The sequence below is a fragment of the Piliocolobus tephrosceles genome, chromosome 13, assembly GCF_002776525.5.
Source record: "Piliocolobus tephrosceles isolate RC106 chromosome 13, ASM277652v3, whole genome shotgun sequence".
Classification (NCBI taxonomy): Eukaryota; Metazoa; Chordata; class Mammalia; order Primates; family Cercopithecidae; genus Piliocolobus; species Piliocolobus tephrosceles.
Window position 1 is genome coordinate 4,264,793 of NC_045446.1, and position 18,473 is coordinate 4,283,265.

At 54.8% G+C, this 18,473-nt stretch overlaps 1 protein-coding gene across 5 annotated transcripts in view; it reads right to left on the minus strand.

Annotated features, from left to right (window-relative positions):
- Nucleotides 1–18,473, minus strand: part of ANO1 (anoctamin 1) — a 200,898-nt gene that overhangs the window by 3,230 nt on the left and 179,195 nt on the right. For all 5 annotated transcript variants that reach the window (XR_003307031.2, XM_026448734.1, XM_026448737.1 and 2 more), the window contains 4 exons: nt 15,160–15,312; nt 6,459–6,511; nt 3,819–4,003; nt 742–847 (listed from right to left, as the gene is read on the minus strand). Coding sequence is in view for 4 of the 5 variants with exons in the window: in XM_026448734.1 (XP_026304519.1) it covers nt 742–847; nt 3,819–4,003; nt 6,459–6,511; nt 15,160–15,312 (497 nt within the window). In the remaining variant the exon portion in view is untranslated. The remainder of the gene's footprint in view (nt 1–741; nt 848–3,818; nt 4,004–6,458; nt 6,512–15,159; nt 15,313–18,473) is intronic.

An 18,473-nucleotide genomic window follows, 5' to 3' on the forward strand; every position in this document is an offset into this window, starting at 1 on the left:
TTCCTTCCTTCCTTCCTTCCTTCCTTCCTTCCTTCCTTCCTTCCTTCTTTCTCTCTCTCTCTCTTTTGCTTGCTTTCTTGCTTTCTTTCCTCTTTCTTTCTCTCTCTCTCTTCCTTCCTTTCTTCTCTCTCTCTCTCTCTCCTTTCTTTTGAGACGGAGTTTCACTCTCGTTGCTCAGGCTGGAGTGCAATGGTATGATCTCAGCTCACGGCAACCTCTGCCTCCTAGGTTCAAGTGATTCTCCTGCCTCAGCCTCCCAAGTAGCTGGGATTACAGGCACCCACCATCATGCCTGGCTAATTTTTGTATTTTTAGTAGAGACAGGGTTTTACCATGTTGGCCAGGCAGGTCTCAAACTCCTGACCTCAGGTGATCTGCCCGGCTCGGCCTCCCGAAATGTTGAGATTACAGGTGTAAGCCACCGTGCCTGGCCCCTATCTCTTTCAATAAAGACACTTCTACTGGATTAAACCCACCAGCCAGTCAGAACCCTTCTGCCGGCACTCATCCGGCCCCTCTCTTTGCCTTCCTCTCGCATGAGGTTGTCTTGGGCCCTGTCAGTGCAGGGGGCCTGGGGTCGGTCAGGTCCCCTCCTCAGGTGTCCCAGAGCAAGTTCTCCAGGCCTCTGGAGGAGTCTCTGAACCCCCAGCTTTAGCAGCTCGTGCCTTCCAGACTGTGGGCACGGGGTGGTCGCTTAGTGCCCCCATCCTCAAACCGGAAACAAAGAGGGACGCACCGCACCTGGAAGACGATGACGAACGCCAGCCGGGCTGCCAGGACGGCCCAGAAGTCCTTGGAGATGTCGTACTTGTTTTCCGACCACGGAGGCTCTCGGTAGTCTTTGTACCTGCAAAAGACGGTGGTGGAGTCGAGGGTGGGACTTCAGCGGGCCTCAGGCTCTGGCCGGAGCCAGGCAGCTCGAGGGACGCCTGGGAGAGGCTCAGCTTGGTGTGCGGCTGCCTCCGGGAGGACAACCCTCTCTTGGGTGAGCAGCCTGCGGACCCGCACCCAGGGAGTGTCTCTCCACGGTGGAGGGGGGTGGTCAGGACCCCCCACGGGCCAGGAAGGACCTGAGGGGCTTCGTGTAAAACACATGTGGCAGGAAGTATCCCCCAGACCCAGTGTGCCCAGCTGTGGGCTCACAGAATCAAGGGCAGGGACCATGCAGTCCAGGAGATTCCAAACTTTTAAAAGCAGTGGAGCCTTTGTTCCCAAAAGAAGTCTCACTGGATACTCCAATAGGGCCCCAAGAGTGCAGAGCCTACTTGGTTGAAGTCGGGCAGGGGCAGGGGGTTCTTGAACTCCCTGAACCTCAACCCAACCCCCATGCTCCACAGAGCTCCAGGATGGGTTCCATGAAACACAGTTTGGAAACCACCTCTGCAGTCCATTCCCTCTTTGAGGGAAACTACTGAAGAAAAAACCCGAGCACCTTATCAGCCAGGAGGGGTGGCTCGTGCCTGTAACCTCAGCACTGTGATCTCAGGCTGAGGAGTCAGAGACCAGTCTGGGCAACACAGTAAAACCCTGTCTCTGCAAAAAAAAAAAATACAAAAATTAGCCGGGCATGGCAGTGCACGCCGGCATTCCCAGCTACTCGGGAGGCTGAAGTGGGAGGATGACCTGAGCCTGGGAGGTTGCAGTGAGTTTTTGATCACGCCACTGCTCTTCAGCCTGGCCGCAAAGTGAGACCCTGTCTCTAAAAAAAGCCAACCAAGCAATAACCAAGACACCCAGCAAAACAATACCCTGAACATCTTATCAAAGTAACTTAAACAGCTTATCAAACATTTGCGAAAGAACGAAGCTAAGCATTCCATTGGTGCAGGCAGAGGCCTGTCAGGCAGCCAGCCTGGCCCGCCCTGCCCTGCCCTGCCCGGGTCTGGGGCTGCTTTCCCGCCTCCAGGGTTGCTGCTTGGTCCTCACCGCCTTATCTCGAGAGAACGCGAGCTGCCCCTGGTTCTCGTTACCAGCTTTAGATGTAGCTGACTGAGCTCCTGCTTGGAGAGTCAAGCTCACTCACACCCCCCGCCCCACCGAGGCCCTGCCACTGACCTTGGCTCTTCGTGGATATGCTTGGAGCCTCAGGAAGGAGACTCGCCCCGTTCATGACCACTGCCCATGCTCCAGTTCTCCCCAGCCCCTCCCTTCCTCTTTCACAGAGAGCCCGAGACGCCCAGGGTCTGTGGGGTCAGGGTGAGGTCTCTGCCCAGGGCCTCCCTCCCTCCACGGCTCCCTGAATCTGGGGGGTGCCACACATCGGCTGGAACTTGGCTTGAATGGAGCTGACGTCCCCACCCTTCACTGGAAAAGCTTCCCAAAGCTGGACAGAAAACGCCCCCACGAGGGGCAGGGTTTCCAGGGGCTCAGCTGCAGTTTCTGCCCCTGCTGGTCACTAAAAGCTGAGGTCAGTCAGGGATACCAGGAGAAGGGCCACCTGGATTTACAGGCACAGCCCCGGCCTGGACCCACATCCCTGGTGCCACCCACTCCAATTACCACCTTGCTGTGTGTCCCCTAGGCAATCACTTGACCTCTCTGGACCTCAGTCTGGGCATTCCCTCACTTACTTATGTCACAAGAATTTATTGACCAACTACTATGTGCCAGACCCCACTCTAGGGATGGAGAATTCAGGGGGGTACCCAACAGATAGGGCCCTTGCCCACGGAGCTTGATTTCTGGAGGGAGCTGGATGGGAGTCTCCGAGGGCCTATTTGGCACTGAGCTGCCAACCCCTGAGATAGGATCGGGCTGGGCCATGGCTGTGCTGCCAGCTGCTGGGCCAGGCAGAAGTTGCACAACCTGCTTTCCCATGGGAACGAGCAGCCCTGTCCTCCCAGTGTCAGAAGCCACACGCACCAGCTCGTTCCTCTTTATTCTGTGTTCAAGGCTTTGCCTGCTAGCATCTGTCTCCTCTTCTTCAAGTCATAGCACCTCAGTTTTCCTTAGGACCCCCCAATTCTCTGTGACCTCACACCTTGGCACATGACCCAGGCCAAACCAAGGAGAACCCTCCTCCTCATGGCAACAGTGGTTGGTTCAGGAATGGACATTTGACTCAAGATGGGGTAGTAAGACTCAGTCCCTGGATTTTCACTGACTATTGGGAAACAGAAGGTCTTCCCACAGGGACTGCAGAGCAGAGAGGATTTAAGCCAGGAGCTGCTGGGGATCCTTTCCACCAGCAAAAGAATAATGTAACACAGAGGAAATCAAAGTGGAGAAGTGGTGCCAGAGTGGAGCCTGATGGCAAACTGTAGCTCCTGGATCCAGCCATGCCTGAAGCTATCCTGGGCTTCTTGGTTATAGGAACTGGTAAATCACCTCTAATTTCCTCCCATCAAGCATTTATTTATTTAATTAATTAATTAATTAATTATAGATAGGGTCTCACTGTGTTGCCCAGGCTGGAGTGCAGTAGTAGTGCAGTGGTACAATCATAGCTCACTGCAGCCTCAAATTCCTAGGCTCAATTGATCCTCCCACCTCAGCCTCCCAAGTAGCTAGAATTACAGGTGCATGCCACAAGGCCCAGCTATTTAATTATTATTATTTTTTGTAGAGATGGGGTCTCACTATGTGGCTCAGGCTGGTCTCTAACTCCTGAGCCCAAGTGATCCTCCTGCCTGACCCTCCCGAAGTGCTGGGATTATGGGTGTGAGCCACTGCACTAGCCTTTTTTTTTTCTTCTTCTTCTTTTTAAGCGAGTTTGCGTTGTTTCTTGACTTGCCCCTGATTTGAGCCTCGTCCAAACTTGGGCTCTCCCAGAAACCCAATAAACATGGCTTTTCAAAGACGGGAGCAGAGAGCAGTACCTGCAGATCTGCACCTCGTAGCCCAGGTCCAGGGGGTCATTGGGGGCTGTGCCGTTCTGGAAGTCACTGACGTTGAAGGAGGAGAGGGTGTGGTTGACGAAGCCGTGCATGGTCCCGTTCTTACTGTACATGTAGAGGTACACCAGGCGCGGGATGAAGTCAGACGTGAAGGAGATCACGAAGGCCTGTGCAGGGGACGTGGCAGTGAGGGGGACCCCCAGCCTGGGCACAGAAGGGCCGGCCGCAACCGGGGGTGACCTGTCCACGGCCACACTGAGCCCTGGCCATGTGCCACTGCCCCTGGCGGGGACCATAGTCGTACAACCTCCGCGTGCTGAGTGAACGGATGTGGGGTCACGGGTGCTCCTCTCAGCCCCCGGCAGCTGAAGGAGAGTGCCTGGGCGCCATAACACACACTCCTAGGAGAGAAGGCGCCAGGTGGACACTGGCTGCCTCTTGCTGCCTGTGTGGCCTTGGGCAAATTATCCAACCTCTCTGTGCCTCCATTTTCTTATCAAAACAGGGCTAACAACACCCACACCATGTATGCACTGTGCCTCTGGGCTTGTTGGAGACGGGCATGAGGCAGGAAGGGAAAGTGCTTTGCAAGCTCTCAAGTCCTCACCCAGCTCATTCTATTATAGCACCAGCTCTGGCTGGTGCCCTTACAAGAGAGGAACCCAAGGCCCAACGGCTGCCTCTCACATGGCTACGTGGCCTTGGGCAAATCACCTAACCTCTCTATGCCTCTGATGTCTTCCCTGTCAGATGGGGCCATGACAGTCCCCACCTCCAAGGGCTGTGTGCAGACTAGTGGGCTAGTGTGTAGAAAGAGCTTAGAAGGGCCTAGAACATTCTAGGTGCCTGGTGAATGTACCTGCTACTATTTTTTTTTTTTTTCTAGAGAGAGACATGGTCTCACTATGTTTCATTATGCTGGCCAGGCTGGTCTTGAATTCCTGGCCTCAAGCGATCCTCCCACCTCAGCCTTCCAAAATGCTGGGATTATAGGTGTGAGCCACCGCACTCAGCCTGCTGTTATTGTTGCTGCTGTTGTCCTCAGGAGATGCCCACTGTGCCCCGCAGCTGCTCACAGCGCCCATTCGTTGCAGATGGGATGTACCTCTGTTCCCAGCTCCCCCAGCTCCAGCACAGCGTGGGCTCTGCCTCAGGACCCTGTGCTCCCTTGTCTGGGCGGGATAAGGGGCCATCCCGGTGTGCACACTCTGCCTGCAGTCTCCCTGTAGTCTGGAGGGAGCGTGTGCCCGGCAGAAGGGGTTGCCCACCGGGAAAGGGCTCTGTCAGAGGGCTCTGAGGGGCTCTTCTCCAAGGCTGAGTGTCACCCTCTGCCCTCTGTGGGGGCTGAGCCCCAGGGCCTGCTGACACCCTGACTTGGCATCACGGCCCTGCAGGGGCACTGACCGTCAGCTCTGGGGAGCCACCCCGTGTCCGCCGTGGGCACGGGGTCAGCTTTTGGCGGGGAGGATTGGGCTCAGCCGGAGGGTGGAAGGGACGAGAGCCATGGGGCCCTGGCACAGCGGACTCCCTGTGGCTGCCTGGGGTTCTCATGTCTGGGATGCGGCCTTGGGCTTGAAGTATATGCTGGAGACAGCTGGGCACATGCAGTATATGCTGGATCCAGGCCACAGGCAGAGTCAGACAGAACCTGATGGGGAAGGCTGAGGGCCGGGCCATCCTAGCCTGCGGGTCTGGGGATAGGAGAGGCTGGAAGGGGCTGCCGTGCTGGGGAGGAGGCTGAGGGGCCTGGAGCCCCGATTCTTAGCAGGGCCATGTGTGAGGCTGATGACAGCGTCCTTCTCGCCCCGTTTCAGCATCTCCCAAACCTTCTCTATAGAGCAGCCATATGTTTCAGATTAAGGAGAAAAATCAACTTTTTTCTTCAAATAAGAGAACAGAGAGATTGTCAGTAAGGAATCTCTGTGTTTTCTCCCTCTGTCTCTGTCTTCCCTTCTATCTCTATCTTCCCTTCTATCTCTGTCTTCCCTTCTATCTCTGTCTCTGTCTTCCTTCCTATATCTGTCTGTTGTTTATTCTCAGTGGACTTAGGGGCCAAGGTGGCCATGGTGGAGAATTTTGCTCAAAGCTTGCAGAAAGGCTGGGCACAGTGGCTCATGAATGTAATCCCAGCACTTTGGGAGGCCAAGGAGGGCAGATCACCTGAGGTCAGGAGTTTGAGACCAGCCTGGTCAACATGTCAAAACCCTGTCTCTACTAAAAATACAAAAATTAGTCGGGCGTGGTGGTGGGCGCCTGTAATCCCAGGTACTAGGGAGACTGAGGCATGAGAATTGCTTGAACCTGGGAGGCAGAGGTTGTAGTGAGCTGAGATAGTGCCACTGCACTGCAGCCTGGACCACAGAGTGAGACTCTGACTCAAAAAAAAAATTAAACAAAAAACTTGCAGAAAAAGTTTGAAGAGAATTTTTTATGCCTCCCCAGAGTGCGCCCTCCCCACCCCATGCGGTCAAGGGACATTTATAACTAGAGAATCCCGGCAGCCTGGGGCTGCACCGTGGCTAGAGGTAGAAGACCCATGCCCAGCTCCTTCTCCAAGGGGCCCCTGGCCGCCTGGCAATTCAGCCAGGACTTCATTCCACCGAGGTCCCTGATGTCACTTACATTGATGATGACAGCAAGCTTCCCGATGCCTCTGAGGATATTGTACCAGATTCCTGGGGGAAGAAGAAGTCAGTTTTAAAGAGCCCTGCACTCTCAGTCAGTCCAGCTACCAGGCAGCAGCCTGAGCGGGTACCATCCTTGCAGGGGCCAGGCTTTCTCACAGCAGTCAGAGGCTTACGGCAACCAAGAGTCATTTGCTCAGGTCCTGAGGAAGCCAGGTCAGTGCCAGGGCCTGGTGTGCACCAGCTCTTTCTGACAAGCTCACCAGCTTCTAAAAGAGGTACTTAAAGACAGCTGCTCCCTCAGTGGTTCTGCACGATCTCCCCATGCACCTGTGTCAATACTAGTTGGCTCAGATGGAACTTTTTTTTTATTCCTAAAGTGACTAAGATTCCACTGGGGTGCAGCTCCCAAAGCTCTGGCGGAGGATACCTGTATTCAGGGCTAGGCCAGACGTGGCTTTGCCGCTGAAGAACAGTGCCAGGGCCCCTGGCTGGTGGCACTGAGTCCACAGCAGTGCAGGTCGAACCATTCCCCATCTGCACACCCCCTTGCTCCCTTTACTCCAAGACCCAGGGTTGCACCAAATCACAGATGAACGAGAGGATCACAACACAACGCCCGGGGCCATGCTGGCCTCTCCATTCGTCTTCCCAGTGGCCATGAGATCTAGCAGGGCCCAGGAAGGAGGCCCTCAATGGCCCAGGAAGCAGGGCCTCAGTGTTGCAATTCCTGGAAATGGTTCAGTGTCCCGGACTGACCCCTGGCTCACCCTAATTGCACCCTATCATGCCCAGCAATGTCGTATGCAGTGGTTTGGCTGAGAGCCCAATCCTGGGGCCTGCTCTCCATGCCGAGCCGGCTCTGAGATGGGTGATAACCAGCACTCGTCAGAAAGGACCAAGATGAAGCAGATGGACTTCCTGCCTGTGCAGGAGGCTGCAGGGAGAGCTGTACACAGCGCTTCTGCCCTGGTAGCTGAGGGGAGTCTCTCAGTCCCCGCTTTTGGGGTGCATGCTGGTAGTCTGCAAAGGCAGCAAGAGTTCAGGCCCCCTGTGTGGCCCAGAGCTAGAAACCACAGGCTCAGATGAAACCTCCGAGACCAGGATCTCTTGCTCCTTGCCCCCAGCCAGCTCCAATTCAATGACAGACCACAGTCACAATCATCATCAATCAAAAATGCCACTGCAGGCTGGGTGTGGAGGCTCACAACTATAATCCTAGCATTTTGGGAGGCTGAGGTGGACAGATGACTTGAAGCCAGGAGTTTGAGACCAGCCTTGCCGATATGGCAAAACACCATCTCTACTAAAAATACAAAAATTAGCTGCGCACGGTGGCACATGCCTGTAATCCCAGATACTCGGAAGGCTGAGGCACAAGAATAGTTTGAGCCAGGGAGGCGGAAGTTATGGTGAGCCGAGTTCACGCCACTGCATTCCAGCATGGGCAACAGAGAAAGGTTCTGTCTCAAAGAAAGAGAGAAATACCCACTGCAACCCATTGCTGGTGGGCAGTTTGAGAAGTGACAATCATTATTCCCTGACCCCTGTCTCCAGTCCTCGGGCCATGGGAGCCATCGCCTAATTGTAGCTCCGTTTGATCTTTTGCCCGGGCGCAGCGATCCTCAGTTTATTTTTCTGCTGGAGCAGGTGGTGGGGCAGTCACATGGGCTCTGCACACTAGCAGCCCTAGGGCCATCCCATCCTGAATAAAGCACCTGGGAACGCAGGTGCGTGAGGGTTGGATGGCACAGCCCTACAAAGTCGGCACTGAAGTGCTCCCTCAGGAGTGGGAACACTTCCCGCCCTGCTTTTCCTGGCTGGGTGTCAGGGCTGAGGGCCCTCCGTGGACTTCGAGCTCCTGGGGCAGGCTGCTAATTGCATGTCCCTGTAGCTTCTGGGTCTAGCTTGGTGTCTGGCACATGAGGTGGGTGCTGCTGGATAAATGCCTGCTGAGTGACTGCACGAGTGTAGAAAGCCCTTTCCAACCGGATGCTGGCACCGGAGCAGAGGCTGCAAAGCAGTGGCAGGCAGGCCCCATCCAGGCTACATGACCATTTTGTTACGCTTGCCTACTGCTTAAAAATGCAGACTGATGTTTAAAAAACCGGGAAAATGTATTTTAAAAAGTCAAGGCCGGGCGCATTGGCTCACGCCTGTAATCCTAGAACTTTGGGAGGCTGAGGTGGGTGGATCACCTGAGATTGGGAGTTCGAGTCCGGTCTGGCCAACATGGCGAAGCCCCGCTCTATTAAAAATACAAAAATTAGCTGGGTGTGGTGGTGGGTGCCTGTAATCCCAGCTACTCAGGAGGCTGAGGCAGGAGAATCGCTTGAACCTGGGGGACGGAGGTTGCAGTGAGCCGAGATCGTGCCACTTCACTCCAGCCCTGGCGAATGAGTGAGACTCCGTCTCAAAACAACAACAACAACAACAACAACAACAACAACAACAACAACAACAAAACCCGAGACTCCTCGGCTCTGGTCCTGGCTGGCTGGTGCGTCTCCTTGGCAACAGCTGGCTGTGACGCTGTGATGCCCGGGGCGCCCCCTGCAGGTCGGGCTGTGCACCGCAGCTCTGCTGTCTGTGCTGAGGCCTCCCGGCGACCTCCGACCTCCATTATGGCCGCCTTAGCATCCAAATCCAGACCCCGACTAGAGAGTTGAATGTTTCAAGCAATGTGGGAACGGACACACTGCTCTGTGGCCATGAAGAACACTCCTAGGGCTTAGTCTCACTTGCGCGTGTGGCCCACCTGGCCCTTGGGGCTCTGAGTTTGAGACCTCTGAGGTGGGGTGGCCCTGGGGTAGGGGTTGAAGTCTTTGGCTGTGGGGCTCCCGAGGGACGCGGCTCCTGAGCTCAGGGCCTTGGAAGGGCAGGACTCAGGCAGGCGAGGGGGTCTGTCCAGGTGATTGCCCAGCGGGCCCAGAGAGACAACAGGAAATGGGAGGGATGAGGAGGGGATGAGATGGAGCCAGGAGCGGGGTCTTCCTCGCTCCTGGGCCTGGATCAAGCCTGTCCTGACAGGTCTGCAGGATATCTGCGTCCAGGAGGATGACTCTCCGTGTGGCCCTGCACATCCGTGGGGTGTGTTAGAGAAATGCAGAACCAGCACCCCAGCCCCAGCCCCAGCCCACGGAATCCGCCTCTCCTGGGGTGGGGCTGGGAACCCCGAGTTATTCTGAGGCACACTCCAGGGAGACACCCACTGCTCTGAGGATCTCTGTAAACTAAAAATAAAATTCTAATCCCCTCCTCAACCATTTAAATGGTGTCCATTATCTCGGCCAGGGAACCCCCAAGTTAACCTGAAAAACTGATTCAGGCCATGACAGGAAGCAGGGAGCGTGGGAAGGGTCGGACAGGCCTCCTCATGCCCTCCTCCCTTTTGGAATTCAGCAAAAGCCGACCAGCGCGAACATCAACACAGACCTTAAGTCTGATAAACATTTACAGTCTGTTCTCTCTGACGCCTGTTACCTGGAGGTTTCATCTGCACGATAAAACCTTGGTTTCCACAACCCCTTATCATAACCCAGACTTTTCTTTTTATTGATAATAACTCAACCAATTGACAATCAGAAATTTTAAAAATAGGCCGGGTGCGGTGGCTCACGCCTGTAATCCCAGCACTTTAGGAGGCAGAGGCGGGCAGATCACCTGAGGTCACGAGTTGGAGAAACATGGTGAAATCTTGTATCTACTAAAAATATAAAATTAGCCAAATCTGGTGGCACACACCTGCAATCCCAGCTACTCAGGAGGCTAAGGCAGGAGAATCGCTTGAACCCAGGAGGCGGAGGTTACATCATGCCATTGCACTCCAGCCTGGGTGACAAGAGTGAAACTCTCTCTCAAAAAAAAAAAAGTGTGTGTATACACACACACACACACACACACACACACACATATATATATATATATATATATATACCTACAACCTGGAAGTCGCCCCACCCTGTCCCACCTTTCTGGACCAAACCAATACATATATCTTAGATGTATCTGATTGATGTTTCATGTCTCCCTGAAATGTACAAAACCAAGCCATACCGCGACCACCTTGGGCCCATGTTCTCAGCACCTCCTGAGGGCTGTGTCATGGGTCATGGTCACTCATATTTGGCTCAGAATAAATCTCTTCAAATATTTGACAGAGTTGGACTCTCTTCATTGACATCTCTAAGTAAAAGGGGATGCTGTGCTTTTGGAATACTCTCTGGGTGGGCTTCTTTTACGACAGTCCTGTTGGGGAAAACGGCCTCATTTTTACTTCCCCAAATAAATTCCTTGGTTTCTTTCCCAAGGAATTTTTCCCACTCTAGGGGATGCTAAGCCCCATTTCCCAGAACAGTACAGGGAGGTATTTGGACAAAGCCAGGTGCTTGGCGAGGCCACCACTCCTGCCCACAGGCAGTGCCTGGGAGCCGAATGGAGGCTGCGCTTTCCCACCAGCAGGCTGTGAAGCACCAGGAAGAGAACAGGAAGTCGAAGCCAGGGCTGGGGAGCTGGAGCAGATTCCCACGCACGGGCTGAGTCCCTGCTGTGACCTGCTGGATGGCAGGGTGATCAAGGTAGCTGTGCTTTGTGGCACAGCTTCCCCCAGCCACCCAGGGCCTCAGGGGTGCAGGTCACAGGGGCCACAGGGGCCTTCTGTCCCCTGGAGGAGCTCGCCTGGGGGCCCTGCACGGATCATAGAAGGAATACAAAAGCCTCTTCAAGGAAAGGCTACGGTTAAGGAATCCATAAACAAACGAGTGAAAGGAGGGTAGATTATGCCTTCAGCCAACCGGACAGGAACCAGGAAGTGAGTAGCTGATCCGTAAGAACTGAGCAAAAACAAGCCAGGTGCAAAGAGTCCAAAGAGGCACGCGGAAGGCCTGCTGCTGGTGGGGACGCCAATGCCTGCAGAGGGACTGCAGGAAGCCAAGGCCACTGAGCTGCTGCTCTCCTTCACCCTGGTGGGTTTGCAAGCTTCATTCAGCCACCATCTGGGGACAGCCAGAGCTTCTCGAAGCAGAGGGCGCCAGAGCAAACACACGCGCACTGTGATGCGGCAGGTGGCGGGCAGGGGTGGGGTACTGTCAGGTGCCTGAGCATCGGGCCTTTGTGAGGACTCAGTGTGGGCTGCATTCTTCTCTTTGTTTTCAGCTGTACCTACTGGAATGGGGTAGCACTCTTTTCTTTACTGCTGTGAGGCAGGGAGCTCCAGAATTTCCGAGGACTGCAGGGAGCACCTGGTGAGCGGGCCCGGAGCTCCCCTTTTGGGGTCTTTGGTACACAGGGTAAGGTTTTCAGAGGCAAACCCTCTATGCATGCAGGAGGCCCAGGGCTTGAGCTCTCTGGTTCCTCCTCAGCTCTGTTACCGCCTGGGCCTCCGTTTCCTATCTGGAAAGTGGGACCGAGGGAAGATTCACTCAGGCTTCCCGCCGGGGTTCCCTGGAGGACACGACAGGCTGAGATTCTGAGAAAAGTTCATGTTGGAGGCAGCTCTGTGGCGTTGATCTTCAAAGCAGCGCTATGCCGAGGCACAGCCTGGGGGGCAATGTCGCCTTGCTCTTGAGAGCGGGTGTGCAAAGACGGCCATGGTGGCCTGTTTTTCGATAGCCTCTTTCTCACTTGTCCCACCAGCTAAAAATGACCTTTTTTTTTTCTGAAACGGAGTCTTGCTCTGTTGCCCAGGCTGGAGTGCGGTGGCGTGATCTCGGCTCACTGCAAGCTCCACCTCCCAGGTTCACGCCATTCTCCTGCCTCAGCCTCCCAAGTAGCTGGGATTACAGGCACCTGCCACCATTAAAAATTAAAATGCCACCACAAAAATTAGCGCTCCCAGCTAATTTTTGTATTTTTAGTAGAGATGGGGTTTCACCATATTGGCCAGGCTGGTCTCAAACTCCTGACCTCAGGTGATCCACCTGTCTTGGCCTCCCAAAGTGCTGCGATTACAGGCATGAGCCACCATGCCAGGCCCTGACCTTTTCCACTTTTAAGTATGAAATGAAAATGTATGAAAAGTGTAGCCTTTGGGTGAGAACCACTGCCTAAGACTTGAGGACGTCGTTTCTGGGTCCAGGAAGCCTAAAATGTTCACTCTGGCTCTTTACTGAAAACAAGTGCTGACCTCTGACCTAGAGCACCAGCAAATCAGCGCTTCAGCCTTATACCACCTCTGGCCATGTAGGGCTGTGGTATGAGGGGCGAGGGGCGAGGGGCGAGGGGCTCACCCGTGGCCTCAGCAGAGGCAGAACGGGGATGCAGGTGGTTAGCGGGATCTTCGGAGGGTTAGTAGCTCATGGCTTTTAAAGCCTTTGAAATTTGTAAACAAAATCTCACAGGGCAGTCTAATACAGAGTGTCTGTGTTCTGAGTCTTCATTACCCGGGTCACCCAGAGAAGAGATGACGTAGGGAAGCAAAAGTATCCAAACACAGTGCCATGACCTCTTACCCAGGAGCCCTGGGATGTCCCTCCCTATAAGGCACCCAAGTTTCCAGGACCCTTTCAAAGCCAGGGCCTTACGCAGTGCAAACGTGAAGCTGCAGGGTGAACTGCAGGGTGAATCACTGCTATCCTATGGTCTTTGACCTGTGAAAATGACAATTTCATCTGTTTTAGTCTACAAGACAGCCAAGCGTTAAGAGAAGCCAGAGTTGAAGTTATCTTGGAGCCAGATAGTGGAGGATTGGTGGATTTGATCACCAGTGGATGCTGGGCTTGCCACAAGGGGCCAAGGTGTGGACCAAGGAGCTTTCAGCCAGGACAGAGCCGCTAACAACTTAAGGAGAGAACATGGACTAGGGTGAGGTGATCCGAAGGGTGTTTCCAGCAAGAAGGACACACATACCAAGGACTGGAGAAGTCCTTGGAACAACTGAAAAAGCTTCCCACATTTCTTTTTTTTTTTTTGAGATGGAGTCTTGCTCTGTCACCCAGGCTGGAGTGCAGTGGCATGATCTCGGCTCACTGCAACTTCTGCCTCCTGGAATCAAGGAATTCTCCTGCCTCAGCCTCCTGAGGAGCTGGGATTACAGGCTCCCACCACCATACCCGGCTAATTTTGTATTTTTAGTAGAGACGGGGTTTCACCATGTTGGTCAGGCTGGTCTCGAACTCTTGACCTCGGGTGATCCACCTGCCGTGGCCTCCCAAAGTGCTGGGATTACAGGCATGAGCCACTGCACCTCGTCAGTTTCCCACTTTTTGTAAGATTATGTTTGGCCTACAAAAGCCTAACCCAAAGCTATCTTATCAAGCTGGTATGGAATCTTTATTTCAGCAAGATGATATCCCCAATACATAATCCAACCTTTTGTTTATTCCAATAATTAGTACAAAGGTGCTATTCTCACTAAAATTGCGTTAAAATTTAGGTAAAATGAATGTATGTTTGTAATTTTGTTTTCACCCTGAAAATTGGGTCCTACTATAAGATAAGATGGGATCACCTTTCCTGTGAGGGCTGGCTCTGGTGGGGGCCTGCATGGGGCTCCCATACCCCTCAACCTCCTGGACAGATCGTCGTCCTGTCTCTGCTTAAATGCCTCTGGTAACAGGGAGCTCTCTAACCCACAAGGAAGTCTGCTCTGTTTTTGACACCTCTGACTATTAAAGTTATTCTTTTTCTTTTCTTTTCTTTTCTTTTTGAGACAGGGTCTCTCTGTTGCCCAGGCTGGAGTGTAGTGGCATGATCACATCTCACTGCAGCCTTGACCTCCTGGGCTCACACAATCCTCCTGCCTCAGCCTCCCAAGTAGCTGGGACCACAGGTCTGCGCCACCACATCCAGCTAATTTTACTTATTTTTTTGAGACAGGATCTCACTCTGTTGCCCAGGCGTGGGCACAGCTCATTGCAGCCACAATCTATGTGGGCTCACTGAACCTCCCACCTCAGCCTCCTGAGTAGCTGGGACTACAGGGATGCATCATCACACCCAGCTAATTTTTTGTATTTTTTGTAGAAACAGGGTTTCGCCACGTTGCCTAGGCTGGTCTTGAACTCCTGGGCTCAAACTATGCATCCTCCTGGGCCTCCCAAAGCACTGGGATTACAGGAGTGAGCCACGGTGCTCAGCTCAAGTTATTCTTTACGCTGACCTGAAATATACATTCTCCCAACCTCACACCCTTTCTCCACGTGGTCAAGGTGCCTTAGTGATGGGGTTAAAAAGCTGGAGTTGAGTTGCATTTTGGCTTTGATTCCTATAGGCAAGTCATGCAATGACTGGGACTATTCTTCCCTGTCTACAAAGGGGGGCTCCTTCCTTCCTTTTCTCTTTTGTGAACATTAAATGATGCCATGACATGCAATGTGGGAAGGCACATGCTGAACAGCTAACACTCCTTTCCCGTTGGTCTCGCCCTGGCTCTAGGGTCACACACTTGCTATAGGTGGGTGTCACCAGCCATCAGAGAGGCAATGTAGTCTCTTGTACCTCCTAAAGCAGCAGGTTGTTGAGACATTCAGATGTCTGGGACCCACCAACGCGTCTTAGGAGGGGAAGGGTGGGGACAGGGCTAAGCAAGCCTCCCCGTCTTGTGTCACTTGCCTCCCAGGCTCCACCCGGCAAAGGCTGAGTGACGAGCCCCAGGAGCGACACCTGGTCAGCTCTGGCTCTAGCTACTGGAGCGTGGCAATCCCCTCCCCAAACCCAGCATGCATGTGGAACTGGTCCTGCCGGCCCGTGGGGTCACTCACCGATGTCTTTGGCTCTGACAGCCACTGGCCTTCGGAGCTCAGTGACAAACTTTTTGGCGTCCAGGCGGATCTCAATGATGTTGTTCAGCAGCGCAAACAGCGGGGCCAGGGGGAAGGAGGCGACAAACAGGGTGACAAAGCCAAACTGGATGACTGCAGAGAGAGCCCAGTGCCAGTCAGCACCCCATGAGCCACAGCCCATAAGCGGGGACTCCACCACCCCGTGTGCCGAGCTGCACAGGTCTGGCTGCTGCCCCACCTCCAACGAGCCCACCTGCATAGACCACCTGTTGGGACAGACCCTCCATGACCCCGGGTGACCTCCAGGAGTGGACTGAAGGCAGAATTCCAAATTTTGCTCTGAATCTCTGTTGGACTCTTGAATAAAGGGAGTGCTCACTTAGCTATGGCTAATCTTTTTTGAGATAGTCTCGATCTGTCACCAGGCTGCAGTACAGTGGCATAACCATGGCTCACTGCAGCCTCGACCTCCCAGGCTCAATGAATCCTCCCACCTCAGCCTCCCGAGTAGCTGGGACCACAGGCATACACCATTATGACTGCTTAATTTTTGTCTTTTTTGTAGAGCTGGGATTTTGCTATGTTGCCCAGGGTGGTCTCAAACTCCTGAGCTCAACTTATCCACCCAAAGTGCTGGGATTCCAGGCATAAGCCACCTCGCCAGCCTATGTCAAATTTAAAAAACTCATCACCCAAAGGAAAAGGACCATCGTGGGCTCAAAGGCCCAGCCTGTGGTCATTCCCCTGCCTGTGCTGGGAAGGGACGTGGCAGTGGCTCTGCTGCTTCCATCATGGGGGCTCCCTGGGACCCGGGGGACCTGCCTGCCTGGCTGCATCTTCCAGAGCCCCAAACTTTCCCTTGCATCAGGCCTCCCGGATCCGGGTGGGACCCAGGACAGTCCCTCGCCTCTGCCCCTGCGGCCCTCCCCCTGGGGATCGTCCCACCCAGGAGCTGGCTCTGGGGCTTCTTGGGCTTTGGATGCCGCATCCAGCACAGGGCTGGGCTCCTAGGAGAAGGTCAGGAAAAGGTTGCTGAGTGGAACTGAGCAGGAAAGCTGGTTCAGGAACTGCACAGCAGGACCCAGTCCAAGGGCGTTTGGTGCCAGACGGTAAACAAGGAAGCCGGCAGAATGTCACCGTGTGCCTGGCGGGCTGAGTGTGGGCATTGTTAGATGTGGGGTAGGCCGTGCGGGGTGCCCTGAGTGTCAGCACTGTTAGCATGTAGGCTGGGCCATGGCGGGGAGTGCCCTGCAAGTTCTGTCCCTGGGCTGTCTTGCTCACCCCAGCAAGGTGGGCGGAGTGGGAATTCTCTGGTCCTGCCTGAGGTCCCTGGAGGGGATGAGGGATTGCTTATGTAGGGTGGTGTGTGCTGTGCATGAGGGCCGGGGGCTGCTAAGGCCTGAGGCTGTGGGTCACTCACCAGGGTGAGTTTTCTCACTTCCGAGTGGTGCTGCCTACTCTGGCACTAAGGGTATGACCGGGGAGCTGGAGACACTGCCAGGGCTGGGGCCAGGGAGGGAGGGTACGGGGGGCGGGGAGGTGAGGCATTCCCAAATGGGCTTGTTCTCCCCATCTATCCACATCCGTGGCTTGAGCCTTCCTTGGAGGAACAGACTGGCAGCCCATGGGGTGGGGAGAAAGCCAGTGGGTGTGGAAATGTGCCTTGGTCAGTGGGGGCAGGGTGGGGCACGGGTGAACCACTCCCCGTGTATGTGGGCAGGAGGCGCCTACTCCAGAAATCCCCTTTGTCCAAACCCATCAGGAACTCGGGACGTGATGTCCAGCCACTAGGAAAACAAATCCAGGGAAGGAGCTGCCAGTCTCGTGGCCCACTGCAGGCTGTGCTGGTGTCTTGGGCTCTATTCTCCCTAGGGTTTCCTGTGGAAGGAGTGACCCTGCAGGCAGGGGAGGCCACCTCCCAGACCCCGTCCCTCCTGGACGAGTGGCCAATGCTGAGTTTAAACAGCTGGGAGCCGTTTGCCCATCGGCCTGACCCTGGTTCAGCTTGGACTTTATTCCAGGAGAAAACAGAGAGGAGCCACAGAACGCCACACTTAAGATTCCTCTCCTCTGGTCAACGGCAGGGTGCTCCTTGCACAATTGTCTGGGGAGCCAGGAGCGACATATGTGGACACTTCGGCCAACAGGAGGGGCACAGGGTAGCACTTGCGGTGAAATTAAACAGAAACGCTCCCCGCCCTCTAAGGGGCCCTTACCCCCAGGCCTTTGTTCAAAATGCAGCCTGCCAGGTCTCACCTGGAGCAGACCAGGAACAAGCCTGGGAACGGGCATTTTAGAGAAGTTGACCTTGGTGGCCAGGGGCACTGCATGCTGGGAGCCCTGTCTGATTCAGTCTTCCTGACTGCCTTTGCTCATCCATTCAGTCAGCAAACACACATTGAGCACCCACTGTATACCTGGACCTGCTGGAGGAGCAGGGCTATGGGATGAGGGGTTAGAGAGGGCGAGGCTAACATCCTACCAGGGGGAGACAGAAGAGGGATGACGGGGTGAGGCTGTCTGCTGGGAAGCAAGCAGAGGAGGGGTGGGGGTCGTGGCAGTGTCGGGCAGGGGCTGCCTCTTTCAAACACAGTGGTCAGGGAAGACGTCTCTGTTGGTGAACATTCTGAATAGAGCCTGGGAGGCAGGGAGAGAGTGAGTCGTGCAGGTATTTGGGGGAGGGCATTCCAGCAGGGCACATCTAGTGCAAAGGCCCTGGGGTGGCGCAAGCTCCATGGGGCTGGGGAGCAGCAAGGAGGCCAGCATGTGCAGAGCACAGGAGCAGGAGGGAGAGGTAAGTGACCAGGTCAGGGAGAGTCCAGAGCTGTGCGGACCACACCTGGCCTCTTCCCAGGTCTCCTTGGCCACCCCCTAAAGGTATGTACCACCTCTTGGCATCCTCCTGGCCAGCCGCACGATTGAGGGGGGTAAGGCTCAATCCCTGGGTCTCCTTTGAGCACCTGCTCTGTGCTAGGGGCAGCTGTCGCCAGCCCACAGGTGAGCAAGTCCTGGCTCCTGCAACACAGGAGCTCACCACCAGGAAGGGGAGATGAGTCATGGACCCAAAGTAGGAGGCTTGAAGGGCGTTGGGGCTGAGACAAGGGACCTTGGATTGCAGGGGGTTTCAAGTGAGGAGGATCTTGCAGCTTAGCAGGGCCGAGCCCTCAGCTGCTGAGGGAGACTGAGGGAGGAGGAAGAACTGCACAGCTGTGGCCGGGTTCGGGTTGCACTGAAGGGAACCGTGCCTAGGGACCGTGCCTGGGGACCGTGGATGGGGACCATGCCTGGGGACC